The 18,926-nt window shown below is 34.4% G+C and overlaps 1 protein-coding gene across 10 annotated transcripts in view; it reads right to left on the bottom strand.

The window, feature by feature from the left end:
* Positions 1-18,926, bottom strand: part of DCAF6 (DDB1 and CUL4 associated factor 6) — a 142,436-nt gene that overhangs the window by 7,988 nt on the left and 115,522 nt on the right. For 5 of the 10 annotated variants that reach the window (XM_033198755.1, XM_033198749.1, XM_033198751.1 and 2 more), the window contains 4 exons: positions 15,698-15,739; positions 4,066-4,204; positions 2,081-2,237; positions 1,355-1,443 (listed from right to left, as the gene is read on the bottom strand). In XM_033198755.1, coding sequence (XP_033054646.1) covers positions 1,355-1,443; positions 2,081-2,237; positions 4,066-4,204; positions 15,698-15,739 — 427 coding nt within the window. The remainder of the gene's footprint in view (positions 1-1,354; positions 1,444-2,080; positions 2,238-4,065; positions 4,205-15,697; positions 15,740-18,926) is intronic. The other 5 variants (XM_033198758.1, XM_033198759.1, XM_033198750.1 and 2 more) reach the window with 1 other exon arrangement.

Raw genomic sequence — 18,926 nt, 5'->3', positions numbered from 1 at the left:
GAGATGCAATATGTAACCATGAGCAAAGGAAAAAAGTGGAAAAGCAAAAAACATGGCAAAGGAAAAAAAGGATGAAAGAAAGAGTATCAGATGAAGAGAAAGATCAACAATTGCCCAATACGGAAATAATAAATTCCCAACTCATTAGGGTGTCTCACAGGGCCCTTTATAATCTTACCCTCACCTACCTGTTTAGTTTGATTGAGCTACTTTTGTGCATGTACTCTAGGGTTCCAGGCACACTGATGGTTCATTTACCCTCTCATGCTTTGGCACATGCTGATCCTTCTGTCTTAAATGCTCCTTTGCTCCCAATCTGCCCGGTGAACTATTCTCAGACTTCTGTCCAATTCTTATTTCTTCTGTGAAGACCTCTCCATCCCATCTACCCCACTTACAAACACAGCTGTTCCTCTCTGTGGGCTTCCAAAACACTGTGTGTATACCTCTGACTGACACAGACCCCACTACAGTATGTTCTAGTTGTTTACATTGTCTTTCCTACTCAACTCTGAGGGTAGGGCTTTATCTTTTTTAAACCCAGCATTATCTATAACATACATCAAATGTTTTATGAAAGTCTATTCAATGAGTAAAAGTATACATGGGAATTGTGCTACAAACAGTTAGTGTTTGTCTAGAGTAGTGGTTTTCCAACTTACCAACATTTTTAGCAATGGATTCTCATTTTCATAAGAAACAGTATATGAGAACCCACAAATAAAAACCCTGGCTGAAGTTGGGGAGGAAAGGCTCAGAGTAATGCCTTCCTATTATGCACCTTCCCTCTCCCAATCCCAGAAGAAATCTAGAGCTCCAAAGAACTCACGTTGAAAATACTGTTTCAACAGGCTTAAAAATATCTTAAAATATAATGATAAAGGAAAAGATTCTTCAATCATTTGTTCTGCTATATACTAATTCTGAAAAAGAAAGTTCCATTTCCTTTTTAAGAAAAACTCAAAATGGAAAAATAGCTATACTAAAAATGGAAAAATTGCTATGCTTTTGGAGAAACAGCCATAATAAAATTATTTTCTTAAAAGGACAGAATTGTTTGTGTGTGATTCTTTATTGTAATGACATGAATACTCAAACCTGTTTTTCTTAAACTACACACTAATCTGGTATTACTGATGATCAGTATTATAATTAGTAAGCTACTATTTTGATTTTACCTCCCTAGTATTATAGACATACTTGTAATTTTTCTTTTTCTTAAAATTTGACCTCCTTAACTGCATTAACTTGTTTCATGTTAGCAACTAATAATAAACTGTTTTAATTTTTCTTAGAGAAGCATTTTAGGAACAAATTGAAATATGTTCTATAGTAAGTACAATAAAAATCTTACTTCATCAGCAAGTTTTCGGTTAAAAATCCTTGACTCTTCTAATGGTGACCAGATCTTTATGTCATAATCTATGCCAGATGAGGCTAAAACTAGAAATGAAATTTACATATTAATACGAAACCTAGAAACATGCCATTAATTCAAGACATGCTTATATTATGCATATATGTATATATAGGAAAACCGAGCTTGAACAGCAATTGTACACTACACATTTAACTGTTAATTGAAAATATTATTTTGACAATTTCCTAAAGTTATCCTAGAACATAATTTTAAGACCATGGTGAAGTCACTCAGATTCACTGTTGAGGTCACTTATTCATTGTTCTTTTATGAGATATGTGGGCAATTTCAAAAAGAAGACAAGAGCAATGGTCTTTTGTTCTGATAAATTAATTCAGACATGGGAAGACTAAAAATGACTGGATGTTCAATTTGGATAGACAATAAAAAGTTCAGTCACATCAAACCTCTTACAGCTTGTAAAACTTAGAAGTAATATTGGGAGGATAAACTTTCTAACCTATTTTCTTTTACTGTGTGCAAAAAGCAGATTATAGGTGTGTCTGAAGTTCAAGTACAGCTGTTATTGACTCTCGTGGTGCCTAGTCAGATAATTTGGATTATTCTTATAATATTAACAACTAAAAAAAAAATTTTTTTTGTATGACTGATGAGTCACACCAATAATTTCTAGCCATCGCCCTAGAAAAGGCATCTTACTTGGGTCAAATGGATGTGGCTGCAGGCAGTTCACCACATGATTATCAGCTTCCAGAAGCATCAAATGCTCAGCAGTGTGCCGATCCCAGATGAAAATGTGGCCACAGTCAGAACCACTCATTACAAAGTTAGCACCCCAGAAATTGGCTTCTTTTATCTAAAGGTTAAAAAAAATTATTTAAAAATTCAAATCAAAGTTATTAAAACAAATATTTATGCTGTTCTTACCATTTTTTTCATCCTTACATTTTTAAAAAACTGCCTTAGAAAACAGTAAAATTAAAAATTGATGCTAGGCACAGTGGCTCACACCTGTAATCCCAGCACTTTGGGAGGCCAAGGCAGGAGGACTGGCTGAGCTCAGGAGTTTGAGACCAGCCTGGGCAATACAGTGAGATCCCCTCTCTCTAAAAAAAAATTTGACAAAAGTCTGTCTTCTAGCTTCTTTAAATTATGATAGAAATTCATCAGCAAGGGTAAGATGGCAGTAAGTAACAGAAAATCCCCTGTAAGAATAGGGACTTTGCTTTGTTCAATACTATATTTATAGCACCTGAAACAGTCCTTAGGACACAATAGGTGCTTAATTATTTACTGCTAAATGGATAAATACAATTTCTGGGTTTTGGACAGTGTAATGGTAATTTATATATATATATATATATGTTGTTGAACTTTCCAAAAATTGTACCAATTTAGCTTTATAAGACTATGAAATAATTCACAGAAAAAAGAAATTGTCTTTTGTATTTTGCTTTAGACTCAAAGAATAGAAAGCACTAATTTTTTCATTAGCTATTATAAGCTAACACAATTGAGAACGATATAAACATATTTAATTTGTGAAGCAGAATAAAAGGCATATGATATATTGGAATAGTTATAATGACATTTTTAAATGAATGCACATGAGTGAAACATCAAAAATCTTTGTATTTCAAATGAGGATTTTAAAAAATTTTAACTGCAGTTGCTACTTTGCCATTTTCAGTGCTCTCACAAAAGAGGGGAGACAATGTTATTGTTATCTGAGCTGCTGTTACATTTACTTATCTTCTCCTTTCTTATTCCTTCCTCTAATTATGTTCATACTAACTTTTAGGCAATACAATGCAAGAAATATAAATTGGTTACTTCTATTAATAATGAGAACCTTTTAAAATGAGTAAATTGTAACTAGCAATGATATTTATAGAAAGAGCTAATTACTTCCCCACCCCAAATGTTAATTTTTTAACCTAGATCCTAAAGAAAGCAAGATACAAATTCATCAGCAACAGTAATACAGCAATAATAAGGATTAAAACTGATTCTGTAGATACCCTATGATGCAATGAATATGAGGAGAACAACACGTTCTAGATATAAAGGGATCAGAGTAACAGTTACACTAGTCATCTCAAAAACTTTTCTTACTAAGTAATTAATATCACACTGGGTGTAGAAACTTGTAGATTGTAAAAACTACAAAAAGATTTTAGAGATATTTCTGGTCTATTCTTATTTCATCTGGTAAGTCACTAAAACAAATTTTCACTTGTCGATCTTGAAAGTGGTATAAGTGGCCTGACTATATTTTGCAATCAACTTAGATTTTATAGATCCAAATCTTTCTCTCCAAAACTAACAAAGAATGCTAATACAAGCTAAAACAAAACAAAAACAAAAAAAAAAACTACCAGAAACTTTTCAGGTAGACAGTAAATGTGCGAGAGCAAAAAAAAAAAAAAAAGCAATGATTACTTGTATAAACTAAAAATTTTTTTAATCTACATTTTTTTTAGTAGAGTTTTCTTGTAAAAAATAATGGTCTTTCACAATATATTATAGGACTAAAAGAACCATGTTGGATAAAGAGATAACCAAAGATTTAATAAATGTAATACTGAAATCCCACTGGCAATATATGAAGATAAATCATTATGGAAAAACATTCATGGTATGAAACTGCAATTTCACCAAAAAATGCCATGAACATTTGGTACCATTGTCCTGGAGTTGCGATGGCCTTTATAAACCATTTTTACTAATGGCCTTCTAATGTTCAAAGTATCCAATTCTTCCATTTCTTTCCGTTCTTTTCTCCGTCTGAAGAACTCCTGAATACGGGCAACAGCAGAGCGTCTATGAATCACATATTAAAAAGCAAAAATAAATAAAAATATTCACAAAGAATAATGAGAAGCTTAAGAAAATATAGTACATCTAGGAAATACATAAACATATTATCTCAATAAGGCACCCCCAACCAAAAGCATAAAAAGGCAGACACAACAGTGAGACATAAGACTAGTTGAGTTACTACAACAAAGTATTTTAGTTAAAAGATCACTTAGAAATTTGATACTGGTTGAAAAGTAAAGGCAATAGCATGCGGCAAACTGGTTTTTAAAGAGCTATTTTATAAAAACATAATACAAAATTCATGTGCAATTTTACTATAAATAAATTTTATCCAATGTTCTTTCCCCTCTTCTCCATATTAAGAAAACACATAAAGAGAAATGAAAAGAAACTAAGGGTAACATATAATAGCAGTGGATAGAATTCTATTTTGAGATTGTATTTAAAATACTCCTTTAAAGATGTTCCAAAAACAGACTACTCTAGGTAAAAAGAATAATGAAACCCTGTCTCTACTAAAAATACAAAAAATTAGCCAGGTGTGGCGGCAGGTGCCTACAGTCCCAGCTACTCGGGAGGCTGAGGCAGGAGAATGGCATGAACCCATGAGACGGAGCTTGCAGTGAGCCAAGATCGTGCCACTGCACTCCAGCCTGGGTGACAGAGCGAGACTCTGTCTCAAAAAAAAAAAAAAAAGAAAAACAAAAACAAAAAACAAACAAAAAAAGAATAAATATTGATATATAAGCAATAAAACAAGGACCTTCAAATAGCATCTTCTTTATGGACTCCATATTACGGATTTGGAACTAATGAAGCAGATTTTACTCTCCTAAGAAATGGTTTGGTGACAGAAATGAGATTGAAGAACAAAGGATTCTTAAAAACTGATTTACCTATTAAAGTAAACTTCTCCTAACACATATTACTTAATAATTTTGTCAGTTTGAATTTATTTAAAATATTATATTTTGACACATAATAGACCAAACATTCATCATCTTTAAAAAGTTTACAAATCAGTAAGAAAAACAGATCTCATAACAGATAACAAGTATATAAAAGATGCTCAGTCTCACTAATAATAGGATAAAAACAAAAAACTGATTCAAATGTTTATTAGATTGAAAAGACTTTTATGTATATGAGAATGGTAAGAGTTCAGGAAAACAGGCATTACTGACAGGAGTTTGAAAGTGGTTTCTACACATAAAAAGATATTGTAAACTTTTTACTAAATATAACACATATACTGGAAAGTTGAAAATCATAAGGTAAAAAGCTCAATGAATTTTCACAAACAAAACAGGTCCATATAATCAGCACCAGTATTTAGAAACAGTATAACCAGATTTCCTGAAGTCTCTTAAGTGCCCCATTCCCATGATTACTGTCCCTTTTAAAGGAAACCATTATTCTGACTTCTGATATCATGAATTAATTTTGCCTGCTTATGAACTTTAATTAAGTGGCATAATACATTACTTGTTTTATGTCTAGCTTCTTTAGCTCAAAATTATGTTTGTAAGATTCATCCATGTTGTACTTGACTGTAGTTTATTCACCCTTTCTGCTGCAGAGTATTACTTGGTATAAATATATTAATATTTATCCATTCTACTGTTTTTGGACATTGGGTTGTCAACATTTTTGATTACTAATATTAGGCTACTATCCACATTTGTATATGTCTTTTGGTGAACTATGTACATACTTTTGTTGGCTATATACCTAGACGAGAAGCTGCTGGACCTCGGTATGTGCATAATGTTCTGCTTTAATAGATACTCTCAAACTGAAGATCTATTTGTGGTTTTCCAAAGTGGCTGTATAAATTTACACTCCCACCCATAGTGTAAAGTTCCAGTAAAATATATTTTTGAAAAGAAATTAAATAATACAAGCTTTGACTCAGCAATTTAACTTTTAAAAAATGTATATTATAGAAAAATTTAAATATATAAATACATAAACCTTTTTTCACTGCACAACTGTAATTGAGACAGATTGGAAATAATCTAAATATTCATATAGAAAGAATAGGTTAAATAAATTATGGCACATCCATACAATGAAATACTTATGCAGCCATTAAAAAGGATATGAATGATCCATAAACAACCACATGAAAGATATCACCATTATACTGCTTAATCGAAAACACAGGCTAAAGAATAATTCATAGAATAAAATTATATATGCATAGAAAGGGTTTGGAAAGATGGACATTAAATTATGACTAACAATTTTTAAAATAATGATGTAACAATTATATATTTCCACTTTCATAATAAAAAGATGTTTACTTTTTCATAAACTAAAATGGTATACTTTAAGTTACACAGACTTACTTAAAAAGTGTTTTAAAAACTTTTTTCTATGCTAAGTATATCAAAGAAAAAGGAATCTCCACATACATTTTTAGGTTAGATACAGTTAGAAACTCCCAGAAAAGCTGACATGTTTAGTTTACTCTCTGTCTTTCTGTTTGGGAGGTGAGAATGGGAAGGGTAGAGAGGTCAAATATTCTCGAAAGAGACATACTTAAGACACATAGGCTTGGATCTCTCTATCATGTTTCTGAATGGAAGAAAAAGGAACAATGAATCAGTTACAAATATGTGATTAGCAAGAAACCAATAAAGAAAAAACTCTTTTGCTAAGAAAGTAGTTATAGGTAGTAGAAGAAATAACTGTGTTGCTAAGCCAAAGGACGTAAGAGCTATAAATGGGAAAAAATTATGCAACAAGAATTTAGATGGCAGCTCAAATCATTTATTTCATCACTCAGGCTGGAGTGCAGTGGTGGGATCTCAGCTCACTGCAACCTCTGCCTCCCAGATTCAAGCAATTCTCCTGCCTCAGCCTCCCAAGTACCTGGGACTACAGGCCTCCACCACGTCTGGCTAATTTTTGTATTTTTGGTAGAGATGGGGCTTCACCATGTTGGCCAGGCTGGTCTTGGACTCCTGACCTCAAGTGATCCACCCACCTCAGCTTCCCAAAGTGCTGGGATTACAGGCATGAGTAACCGTGCCCAGCTTCAAATCATTTAAAACAAGATGTATGGACAAAATTAAGGCTGTATTAGTAAATGAGGTGGTAATAATTATGAATAAATGAGAACTGTATCAAAGCATAAATGTTCATTTAAAAAATATGCTCTAGGCCAGGCACGGTGGCTTACCCCAGTAATCCCAGCTACTCAGGAGTCTGAGGCGGGAGGGCTGCTTGAGCCCAGGAGTTCAAGACCAGCCTGGTCAACACAGTAAGATCCCATCTCTAAAAAAAGGTGAAAAAAATTAGCTGGTGGTACACACCTGTAGTCCCTGCTATTTGGGAGGCTGAGGTGGGAGGATGGCTTGAGCCCAGTAGTCCCAGGATGCAGTGAGTTAAGATCATGTCATGTATTCCAGCCTGGGTAACAAAACAAGGATCTATCTCTTAAAACAACAACAAAAACCAAAACTCAAGAAATCTATGGGCCAATTAATACAAATAATAGAAAAGGAATGTGGCTGGATACATAATCATATACAAGTTAACTGCATTTCTAAATATCAGCAAGGGACAATTAGCCTAAATTTTAAAAGGAATGCATTTATAACAGCAACCAAAAGTGTCTTTAAGTTACAAAAAATATGTGTAAAACCTGTTCACAGAAAAATAAAATGTTACTGAAAGATATTTTCAAAAAGGCCTAGGCTGAGTGTAGCAGTTCACACCTATAATCCCAACAGTTTGGGAGGCTAAGACAGGAGGATCCCTTGAGCTCAGGAGTTTGAAACCAGGCTGGGCAACATAGTGAGACCCCATCTCCATGAAAAAATCAAAAAAATAAGCCAGGAGTGGTGGCACACATCTGTGGTCCCAGCTACTCAGGAAGCTGAGGTGTGGGAGGATTGCCTGAGCCCAGCAGGTCGAAACTGCAGTGAGCCGTGATCATGCCACTGCACTCTAGCCTGGGCGACAGAGCAAGACCCTGTCTCAAGCAAAAAAGAAAAAAAGGCCTAAATAATTGTAGATATAACATTGTATAGTAAAGATAAACAATTTTCACTCAAATTTATTTTACAAATTTATTACAACTATAAGCATATTCTGATGACTTATTTATAGAACTTAATAAAATCAACCAAAGGACAAAGAATAGCCAAGATCCTTCTAAAAATGAATAAAGAAGGGTCTTGCCTTAGCAGCCATTAAGATTTATTACAAAGCTATAATAATTACAAAAATATGATACTGATAGAGAGACAAATTGTCTGATGAAACAAAACAGCCTAGAAACAGATTTGTGTTATATAAATCTTTGTAATATGACATAGGTGGGATAGCAGATCACTGGGAAAATTCACCATTTCATAAATGAACAGGGGAAAAACTGGCTATCTAAATGGGGCAGGGAAAAGTTACACAAATACATCATAAACAAAAATCAGTTCCAAATAAATTAGTAACTTAAATGTCAAAAGTAAAACTTCAAAAGGAAATATAGATAAATTTTAAAATTCCAGATAAGGATTTTGTAAATAAAAGAAAGTGATAAGCATAAAAGATTGATAAAATTTAACTATGTGAAAATTAAAAATGGTTCATCAAAAAACAGCCTAAAAACAGTGAACAACATCATAAAATAGAAAAAATATTTGTACACATACATGATAGTGGATTAGCATCAAAAATGCATTAAGAATTCATATAAATCAATAAGGAAAAGAAAAACAACTCAATTAAAACAACCCAGTAGAAAACCAGATCAGAACCGGGTGCAGTGGCTCACGCCTGTAATCCCAGCACTTTGGGAGGCTGAGGCAGGTGGATCACTTGAGGTTTAGGAGTTCGAGACTAGCCTGGCTAACACAGTGATGCCCCATCTCTACTAAAAATACAAAAATTAGTCAGGTGTGGTGGCATGCACCTGTAATCCCAGCTACCTGGGAGGTTGAGGCAAGAGAATCACTTGAACCTGGGAGGCGGAGGTTACAGTGTGCTGAGATCGTGCCACTGCACTCCAGTCTGGTGACAGAGCGAGACTCTATCTCAAAAACAAACAAACAAACAGATCAAGAGATCAGGCTGAAAAACAAGAGATGCATAATCTTCTTTGTAAACTGGGCAATGAACATCAAGACCATAAGATATTACTGTATACCAAATCAATTAGAAAAATCAAGATATGTGACAACAAGAATCAGTGATGTGAATAAATATGATTTTTTAAAATATTGTTATATATTGTATTTAATTTACACTCCCACTTTGGAGAACAATTTTAAATTATTTTGTAAATGGTCCATTCCTGGGTATACACCCAAGAAAAACTTTGTTATCAGGAGAAATATTTGAGAATGCTCAAAGCAGCACTGTTAATACCAAAAACTAGAAACAACCTAAATGTCCATTAACAGGAAAATGGATAAACTGTGGTTTAGTCAAACTTATTGTTAGATAGCAGTAAAAATGACTGGGCAAGAGCTACATATAACATGGATGAATCATAGTAAGATAATATCTGAGAAAAAAAAAGAGTCCCAGTCTTGTATACAGTATGACATCATTTTTATTTAAAGTTCAAAAGTGGGTAAAAATTTATGTTTATATGTTTATGTTTTGTTTTTTAAAGCAAGGCATGATAACCATAACATTCACACACTGGTTACCAATGGAGTGGTAGGCAGATGGACAAAATAGGGTGAACAGGTAGATTTAAGTTACAGCGAGTTTTTTAGTTCTTGGATTGGTTGGTGGGCTCGTGGGTATCTAAAGAAAGAAAAGGAACTAAGTATGAACTAACAATAATACTGTGTCATAAACCAAGATTATAAAAATACAATTCTCCCTTTCCTCAGGTTAGATGAGGGGTCCTTAATACTCTCAAAGCCCTGCAAAGCTCTGTCAATGCAATTACTGTATTGTAACTATGTATATGTGTCTGTGTATCCCACCAAACTGAGAGTTCAAGGAGGGTAGGCGTTGTGTTATCATTATCACCTGCACTCATCAGAGTATCTAGCACATAAGAGGTTTATTGAAGTAACAAAATAATAGGTAAAAAATTGATTATCCAGCAATTTCAAAGTAATAACAAAACAGCTCAAAGTATCAATTATTATTCTATTTGGAAGAAACATTTAATGGAGAAAAAGACAGAGTAAATCTGAAGGATGTACAAGTAACCTAAGAAAATAAAATGTAGACTCCTGACTTTGTATTTTACTATCGCATATTCCAGGAAATCTGGAATCTTGGAGATAACTCCAAGGTTAAAGCATGAAGTTACATGAAACAGTCTATAAACCTCTTTTAAAAGTACTAGTCACATTTAGTAAAAAACTAGGCTAAAGTATCAGGAGAAATTCATTAAAGAGCACTAAAAAATGAATTACTTTGCATACCATTTTCAAGATGGTAAACCCTTTCATAAAACACCATTACACATAGGTAGAAGGGCACAAATTAACTGATATTATAGGTATGATTAAAATACCTTACAAGAGAACAAAGACTTTTTAGGGTGGGAAAAACAGCATAATCAAAGATTAGGAGAGGATAGACCAGGAATGAAATGACTTAAGTAATTCAGTTACCAAACAAGGTTATTATATAAAGGATACTGTACTACGCCTATGGATAGAATACAAGAACATGACTAGAATTATAGCAGGCGAATTTTGAATAAATTTGTAGAAAGAAATTCTTTGCTGTGCAAAACACACAGTGAAACACTAAAGGGAAATAAAAGCTTCTCCTAGTCCAGGTTTCTAAGGAACTCAATATTTGTCTAGAATGTAGTTAGAATAATCTGGAAGCAGAGCACTTCTCAAACTTGGGATTTTTGCAGCTATTCCACAAAATAGGCTTATGATAAAGTCAGTCTGGAAAATGATATACTAAACAAAGCTTAAAGAGGTTTCTTTGCTGCAAGTCTTCTCAGAGGCTTTATTATGCTACAAGTTGTTGTGAATCTCACAAAGATGTATACAAAATGTAGTATTTCCCAAATTTTGTGACCACATTGTAGAGTATAAGAACACTTTGGACAATGGTGACCTTCATCTTCTTAATTTTGTAATTAAATTATTCCATTCAAAAATAAATTGTGTGAATTTATTATAAAAAACTTGAGCTTGATTTTTTTCAATTCAAGGACTGAAGATCTAGGTTCTTATAAACATAGGAAAGCTATCCTCACCACCGTCTCCTTCAATAGAAGAGTCTCTGCAAGAATTATTACATTTCTATGTCTCTACTTACATAGTAACTATAAAACTTTGCTATAAGAATCAAAGTTGCTATGGGTATGTGTTAAAGATGCATTCCCCAGGCATAAATAAGAAAAAGGATATTAAAAGAATAAATTAAATTCCATGTATTTATGGTTCATTGGAAATGCTCATTATAATTCTGAATACCATTGTTCTTCAGTATATCAAGTTAAAAACCCCATCTCTACTAAAAATACAAAAAATTAGCTGGGCATGGTGGTGCATGCCTGTAGTCCCAGCTACTTGGGAGGCTGAGGCAGGAGAACTGCTTGAACCCGGCAGGCAGAGGTTGCAGTGAGCCGAGATTGCACCACTGCACTCCAGCCTGGGCGACAGAGCAAGATTTCACCTCCAAAAAACAAAAAAACAAAAAACAAAAAAAAAACCCAGTAAGTTCTTTTAATTTACACTATGTATACATTTTTCTTATATTAGCTTAGTAGTTCTTAGAAAAGAAAACCTCATTAATTTGAATCTTCTTATACACAACCTGTGATTATTCAGCCAGGGTGAAGCTAAAATTTTCATTTAAATTATAAATTTTAAAATGTTTGCAGTCCAATTGAATCCTATAAATAAGAGTCTAGAAAAAAGTTATTAAAAGATAAACATTTTAAGTGCTTTAAAACACACACTTGGTTTATAGTAAAAGCTATGTGCTATGGTTTGCATGTCCCCTCCAAAACTCATGGTGAAACTTAATCCCCAATGTGGCAGTATTGAGCGGTGGGGTCTTTAAAAGGTGAATGGATTATGAGGGCTCTGTTCTCAAGAATGAATTAATCCACTTATAGATTAATAGGTTATCATGGCAGTGGGGATTGGTGGCTTTATAAGAGGAAGAGAAGCCTGAGCTTAGCCTTCTCATCACATGATTTCCTGTGCCAGCTCGGGACTCTTCAGAGTCCTTGCTAGCAAGAAGGCTCTGTGGCCCTGCTACCTTGGATTTCCCAGCCTCCATAACTGTAAAAAATGCATTTCTTTTATTAATTACCCAGAAGATTTCTATCATAAGCAACAGGAAATGAACTAAGATACTATTAATACATTAGCATTATCTAGCTTTATCAACAAAAAAGGTCTATATGTTAGAATTTCTGTCATTTCAATACGTATCTTTACAAGCATCTGAAATAAGTGAGGGAGATAGGTTGCTAGACAGTATCCTGCTGTTTCTGCTCTTTTGTGGGGGCAAGAAACTGGATTCTTTGCCTTACAACGTATTAGTAAACAAAAGTAAGGGATAGCAGGTCTGATGCTGCTATCTTTAGAAGGGTCTGCTTATAAGCCTGGCCCTTGGCTGGTATCTGAGAACTTGACTTTTGGCATGTTACACTGCTCTGCCTGCCTGGGATACAACCCTGCGGGGCCAGCTTGCGTAAACTGCAAAAGTAACATGATTTGTGGTGAACACCTACTTTCCTTCTGGGTCTGGAATTCAGGTGACTGTGGTTAGGCACACAGGCAGAGTTGTCTACATGACCAGCCCCCAGTAAACACCCTGGGTTTTGAGTTACAAGCAGGCTTCACCAGGGCAGAAAAACTACACAAGTATTACTGTATTTTATTGGGAAGGGAGGTGCACATTCTGAAAGAGAGAACAGTGGAACATTGTGCCTGGATTCTTCCACTCTGTCTGATCTTTTTTCCTTGCCATAATAAATCATAGCCATGATTGAAGTGTAGCAAGCAATCAAATGTGTGGAGAGGCCGTGGGACCCCTGAAACAGTAGTAATTCATTGGTTTCTCATTCAAGTTTCAGGAAGCAGAGAAAGCAAGAACCCATATTATGCAGGGAGATACAAATAAAAATTTAGTTAGCTAGAGTTTTTGACAAAAAGGTGTCTTTGCCAACTTTTATTTCTGTGTGCCTGTATGTATTAAACTGTCCTTAAAAGTGCTTACCTTCTTATATATGAAACCATACAAATATACAATGAACTGTGATAGGTAGTACAGTATGTGTATATAAGGGCCCATATTTTTGATTAGGGAATATATGAGCCAGGAAAAGTAACTTAAGATGATGTTGAAAGATGAGGTGACCCAAATGATGGTAACAGTGATGGGAGGTCTTTTCTGTTAGAAGGCTCAGAGTATGTAAAGACACACTGGCTTAAGGCAGCATAATGTATTCAGAGAACTCCAATAGTCCTCTGAATGTATCCAGTGATACTCCAAGTATGGCAATGTAGAGAGCATGACCAATTTTTGGCAGCAGCTATAATAAGAAGTGCCCTATATACCAGGTAAGGAAGCTGGGTTTGTCTCTTCTTTATATCATAAACAATGGACAAATACTGAAAGCAGGAGTAGAAGGAGTTGGAGAACTCCCTCAATAGACCAGGAAAGAGGTGATGAGGTAATAAAAGTAGGGGATGACTACCACTTTATTTACTATTCAAAGAAATATGGCACCTACCACTCAGAATCTTAGCAGATTATAGTAAATCACATTCCCCAAACACTGTAAGACAGTCCCTAATGAAGACTAGTCATAACGGACAGTAGATATAAACATCTGTGATAATTTTATTTTTTTTAATTTTGTCTATCTTAAGCAGTTTACATTCTTTGAACATCTCCAATTGCTAAAAGGAGAAGCAGAACAAATGTGTTCAGTGGCAGGAAAATACTGCCTTATAATTAGAAGCTTCCACCAGATAATCTCTACATAAGAAATAAATGAGGTAGAGAAGAATGAGTCTCACTTCATTCACTCTATAGGGAAGTAACTGTTATATTTTCTGCTTTACCATTGTTTACCAGTTCATGATAATCTCCACGTTAGTGTTTTAGCTTTTCTAAAACTCAAAGCATCATGGTACTTTATAGTTGCAATTTTCATTATGAAAGCAGAAACCAGCTTTGTGTACTTGGGATAAAAAGTATAAATCAGAGTATCAAAAAACTCTAAAGCAAATTCCATTTTATTGTCACGTAATTAATTAGAAAGTGATAACTAGGCCAGGTGTGGTGGCTCACGCCTGTAATCCCAGCACTTTTGGGAGGCCAACATGGGCAGATCACTTGATGTCAGTAGTTAGAGACCCGCCTGACTAACATAGTGACCAACCCTGTTTCTACTAAAAATACAAAAATTAGCTGGGCCTGGTGGTGGGCGCCTGTAATCCCAGATACTCAGGAGGCTGAGGCAGGAGAATCACTTGAACTCTGGAGGCGGAGGTTGCAGTGGGCTGGGATTGTGCCACTGTACTACAGCCCAGGCAACAGAGCAAGTATACATCTTGGGGGAAAAAAAAAAAAGAAAGTGATAACTAGTAATAATTTGAAAAAGTTACTTCAAATATACCTTAATGTTAAAACAGGCTAGAAACAACAACACAAAAATAAAACAAGTCTGAGAAGCAAAAACAAATTTGAGACTTGTAGATGAGAATCCTCCTGAGAATGAACCATAACCAGAAATTTCCATACATCTATTATATTTTTTGGCTTATTTCATGACTTCTGCATTTTTCATTGGGAACTCTACAAACTTTACATTTCTGATTGTTGCTATATGTTTCATGTTCAACTCTGTTTTAGAAACGGATGTAAATAACAGATATATGCCTCTAGAGTTAAGTACAAGGTTGCTTTTGTCAGCAAACCAGGTTTTGAGTAGGTGATTGATGTGATTGAGGTTCACTTTAAAGATCTACCCAAAAACATGCCCCATTGTCAGAATTAGAGGAGTGCTTGAGGATTATATATCATCTTGATGTGACACTATTTCCAAACTATTTATAAGGAAACAACTTTCTTTCAAAAATCAGAAACTTATACACAGATTTAGACTTAAGTACATTTTTAGTTATTGAGCTCAAGGAAAAGGAGCATATATGAATAACAAAAAGCTGATAATTGTTATCCCAATCAAATTAAAAAACATAAATTGCATTCTTCAACAAAATATCCAAAAAGAGTAACTGATATTTAAAGTACATCATTTCAGATTATAGTTACTTTGTCATATGATACATTTGAAGTGAACATCAGTTATATCTGCACACAGGAAATTTCTTTTCATTCTATCCCCATGCAGTGCATGCAGCTAAATATAGTTTGTGGAAAGCGACCTGCTTTACAATGCTTAGCACTTAGAGTTCAGTAAGTTCAAAGGAAGTATTAACTGTTAATAGGAAAGGTGGTTAGCTGTGGCAAAATAGGACCTGGCAAATCCATCATAGAAAAAAATAATGAAGGAATATACTGAATTACCTCATTATTCTATCACCTATTGTTGTTCCTCTGATATTAAATCTAGTGAAGGGAACACAATAACTGAAATCACTTACAAAGACTTCAAAGAACCAAATATTTAAAGCATTAAGGTCACCTTTTTTTTTATCATCAATCATCTCAATTTTAAAAAAACTTTTGTTTCCCTTTGTGACTTAGGGTATTAAGGAATATGTCAGTCAACTAAATGTATATGAAGAAATTAAGCAAACAGAAACACTCATTGAAGATAAAATAGAAGGAAGACATTGCATTTAATCCCCTTTATCTTTTAAATAAATCAGAACCCAATCCTGTCACAGTATGGGAAACTGCACTGGCTTATTATGAATACCATCCACAGGAACACCTATACGCTCCTCAAAGCTGAGGAGCTCTTTGGAAAATAACTAATTAAGCCCTAAGTTGACTCACTTGGCCTAACCACAAGACTATATAACGAATAAGCAAAGAATAACATGGCTTTTAACTTCGTAGGAGTCCAGTTCTTTGTCTTTGACTATTTCTTTTCTCTCTGCAATTTTCTTTAATAAAGAGTAAACTGCAATAATGAGAAACACGGAAAGCGTGGTTATAATGACTGAATAAATGCTGCCAAATTTACAGTACAAGGAATTTTGGCTTTAAAAGTGAGGGCTATGCTCCATGGTCCAGAGTAAGTATATGGAACCAAATTTCTATGAAAATAATACTTTTAAAACTTATTACAGGGCAATATAGGATTAATATTATCACTCTTTAGGGAAAAAATTGTTAGATCATCCTAACTGAGGATATAATTAAAAACTATTCAAGAGACTATGTGAGGACTTATTCAGGAAGCTTTCTTAGATGCTTGTTTTTTTCAGAGAGTAATTCAGGTTTTCTCTTGAGTTTAGAAACAGTAAGAGCTACCAACCAGGCCATCAAATCATTCACAACAGATTTGGCATTGTAAAAGAAAAAAAAAATTATATGGGCCGGGCACAGTGGCTCACACCTGTAATCCCAGTACTTTGGGAGGTCAAGACGGGCGGATCACGAGGTCAGAAGATTGAGACCATCCTGGCTAACACAGTGAAAACCTGTCTCTACTAAAAATACAAAAAATTAGCTGGGCGTGGTGGCAGGTGCCTGTAGTCTCAGCTAATTGGGACGTTGAGGCAGGAGAATGGCGTGAACCTGGGAGGTGGAGCTTGCAGTGAGCCAAGATTGCGCCACTGCACTCCAGCCTGGGTGACAGAGCAAGACTCCATCTCAAAAAAAAAAAAAAGAGAAAAACTTACATGAAGATTATCTAAACAGAGAACTCAACCACACTCTTTTCATTCCAAGGGCATATATATATGTTTCTTAACCCAGTATATGGCCAGGCACGGTGGCTCATGCCTGTAGTCCCCCAGCACTTTGGGTGGCTGAGGCTTGAGGCCAGGAGTTCAAGACCAGCCTGGTCAACATAGTGAGACTGTCTCTTCTAAAACTAAAAAAAATAAATAAATAAAGAGTGCAGCAACATGCACCTGTAATCCCAGATACTTGGGAGACTGAGGGAGCAGGATCACTTGAGCCCAGGAGTATGAGACTGCAGTAAGCTATGACTATACCACTGCACTCCAGCCTGGGTAACAGCGCAAAACCCTGTCTCAAAAAATAAAACAAAATGAAATAAATAAATACAGTATATAAAATCACTAAGAGATACACATACTATTTTTTGTTTTGTTTTTTTCCTAAGTCAGACTTATTTTTGACATTAGGACTAATTTTATTTTTTTAAACACCATGATTAGAGAACATACATTTCTTTATGTCTTTTTTCAATTTATTTCCCATTTACTGTTCTATGTTCTTGCCTTACACAAAGTTACAGGGAACCCAAATATGTGGAGATTCATATATTTCATTGTTTTAAACTCTGGATTTCTGCCAGCAGAGGTATTTTACCACAGACTATAGTTTGACTTCTCTCTATAATGCTGATTACTATAGAGCAGCTTTTTGCAAGCTATGACTCTTGGGCTAGATCTCTGCCAAATGACAATTTTTGAAATGAACCTTAGGCTAAGAATAGTTTTTACATTTTTAAATGTAACATTTTAAATGGTCATATAGGTACCTACCATAATGGTCTCCATTTTGTCTCCTGGCCAACAAAGTCTAAAATACTTATGATATGGCTCTTTAGGAGTAAGTCTGCTGCTCTGCTATAGACTCCCAGTTACATTTATATAGACTTGCTGTAGTTAATGAGAAGAGCATTCCATTTAAAAATATCTGTGTTAGTTGTTAAGGTCTTCATTTTCTAAGACATTTCCTTCTCATGCTTGATCTCAGCCCAAAAATGAAAACCTGGGTCATTTATTTAACCAAATTATAAGAATGCAAATTTTTTTAAAAAATCATTACTCTGTATTGCAAGGAACTGTTCTGACATTTTTAATAAATGTGTGTCAGAAATGACTTAGCTATAAAGCTTTTTAAAGTTTCATTTTAAAAATTAAATTTGAGACAAAAACTGATGGGACAAAAACTATATAGTTCTTTACATAAAGTACAGATCAAGTATACACTTTTATAATACTTAATTTTAGGACCATTTCTCTACTCTAACTAAACTAATATTGACTGGGCTTTGCAAATGGCAGCATGGAGGGAACTTTAAGACATACATCCTTTTAGGTGGGCCTTTCATCCATGTGTGCAATGTATCCTTGGACTCTAGGAACCAAATGGTATGATTTTTACAACAGAGCTTCACAACCCTTAGTCTCTTAGGAAACAGAAATTCTCCAAAATCATATGCCTAATTACAAGCTGGTAAGTGATTCTTTTCATGTTCTTAAGAAGCAAAATCTCTTAAACTTTCTCTCTTTAGAATAAAAGTCAACTAAATTGAGAAGTAAGATAAACTGGCAGGAGTGTCAATGATGAAGAGCCCTAAGAAAGGTGCAGAAATATTAAAAGTATACTTTTTTACAGTTGTTCAAGATTAAATCAGGATGCTGCCAATAAAGTTAAGAATTATAAAAAATGATTGAGATAAAAGTCAGAGGAAGTATTTATACCATTTACAAATTTTTTGGTAAAGAGCTAGAAAATAATGCAAATCTCAAAGGAAAATTAATGTAATTGTCACTCTAATCACTTTCTAGTTACCTCAGTATACACATCTTTATACACACACACACACACACATAATTGTATTTACTTTCATATTTTAAATGTGTTC

The sequence above is a fragment of the Trachypithecus francoisi genome, unplaced genomic scaffold (genome assembly GCF_009764315.1).
Source record: "Trachypithecus francoisi isolate TF-2019V2 unplaced genomic scaffold, Tfra_2.0 Lachesis_group5, whole genome shotgun sequence".
Taxonomy (NCBI): Eukaryota; Metazoa; Chordata; class Mammalia; order Primates; family Cercopithecidae; genus Trachypithecus; species Trachypithecus francoisi.
This window is presented reverse-complemented; position numbering and strand designations above follow the sequence as displayed.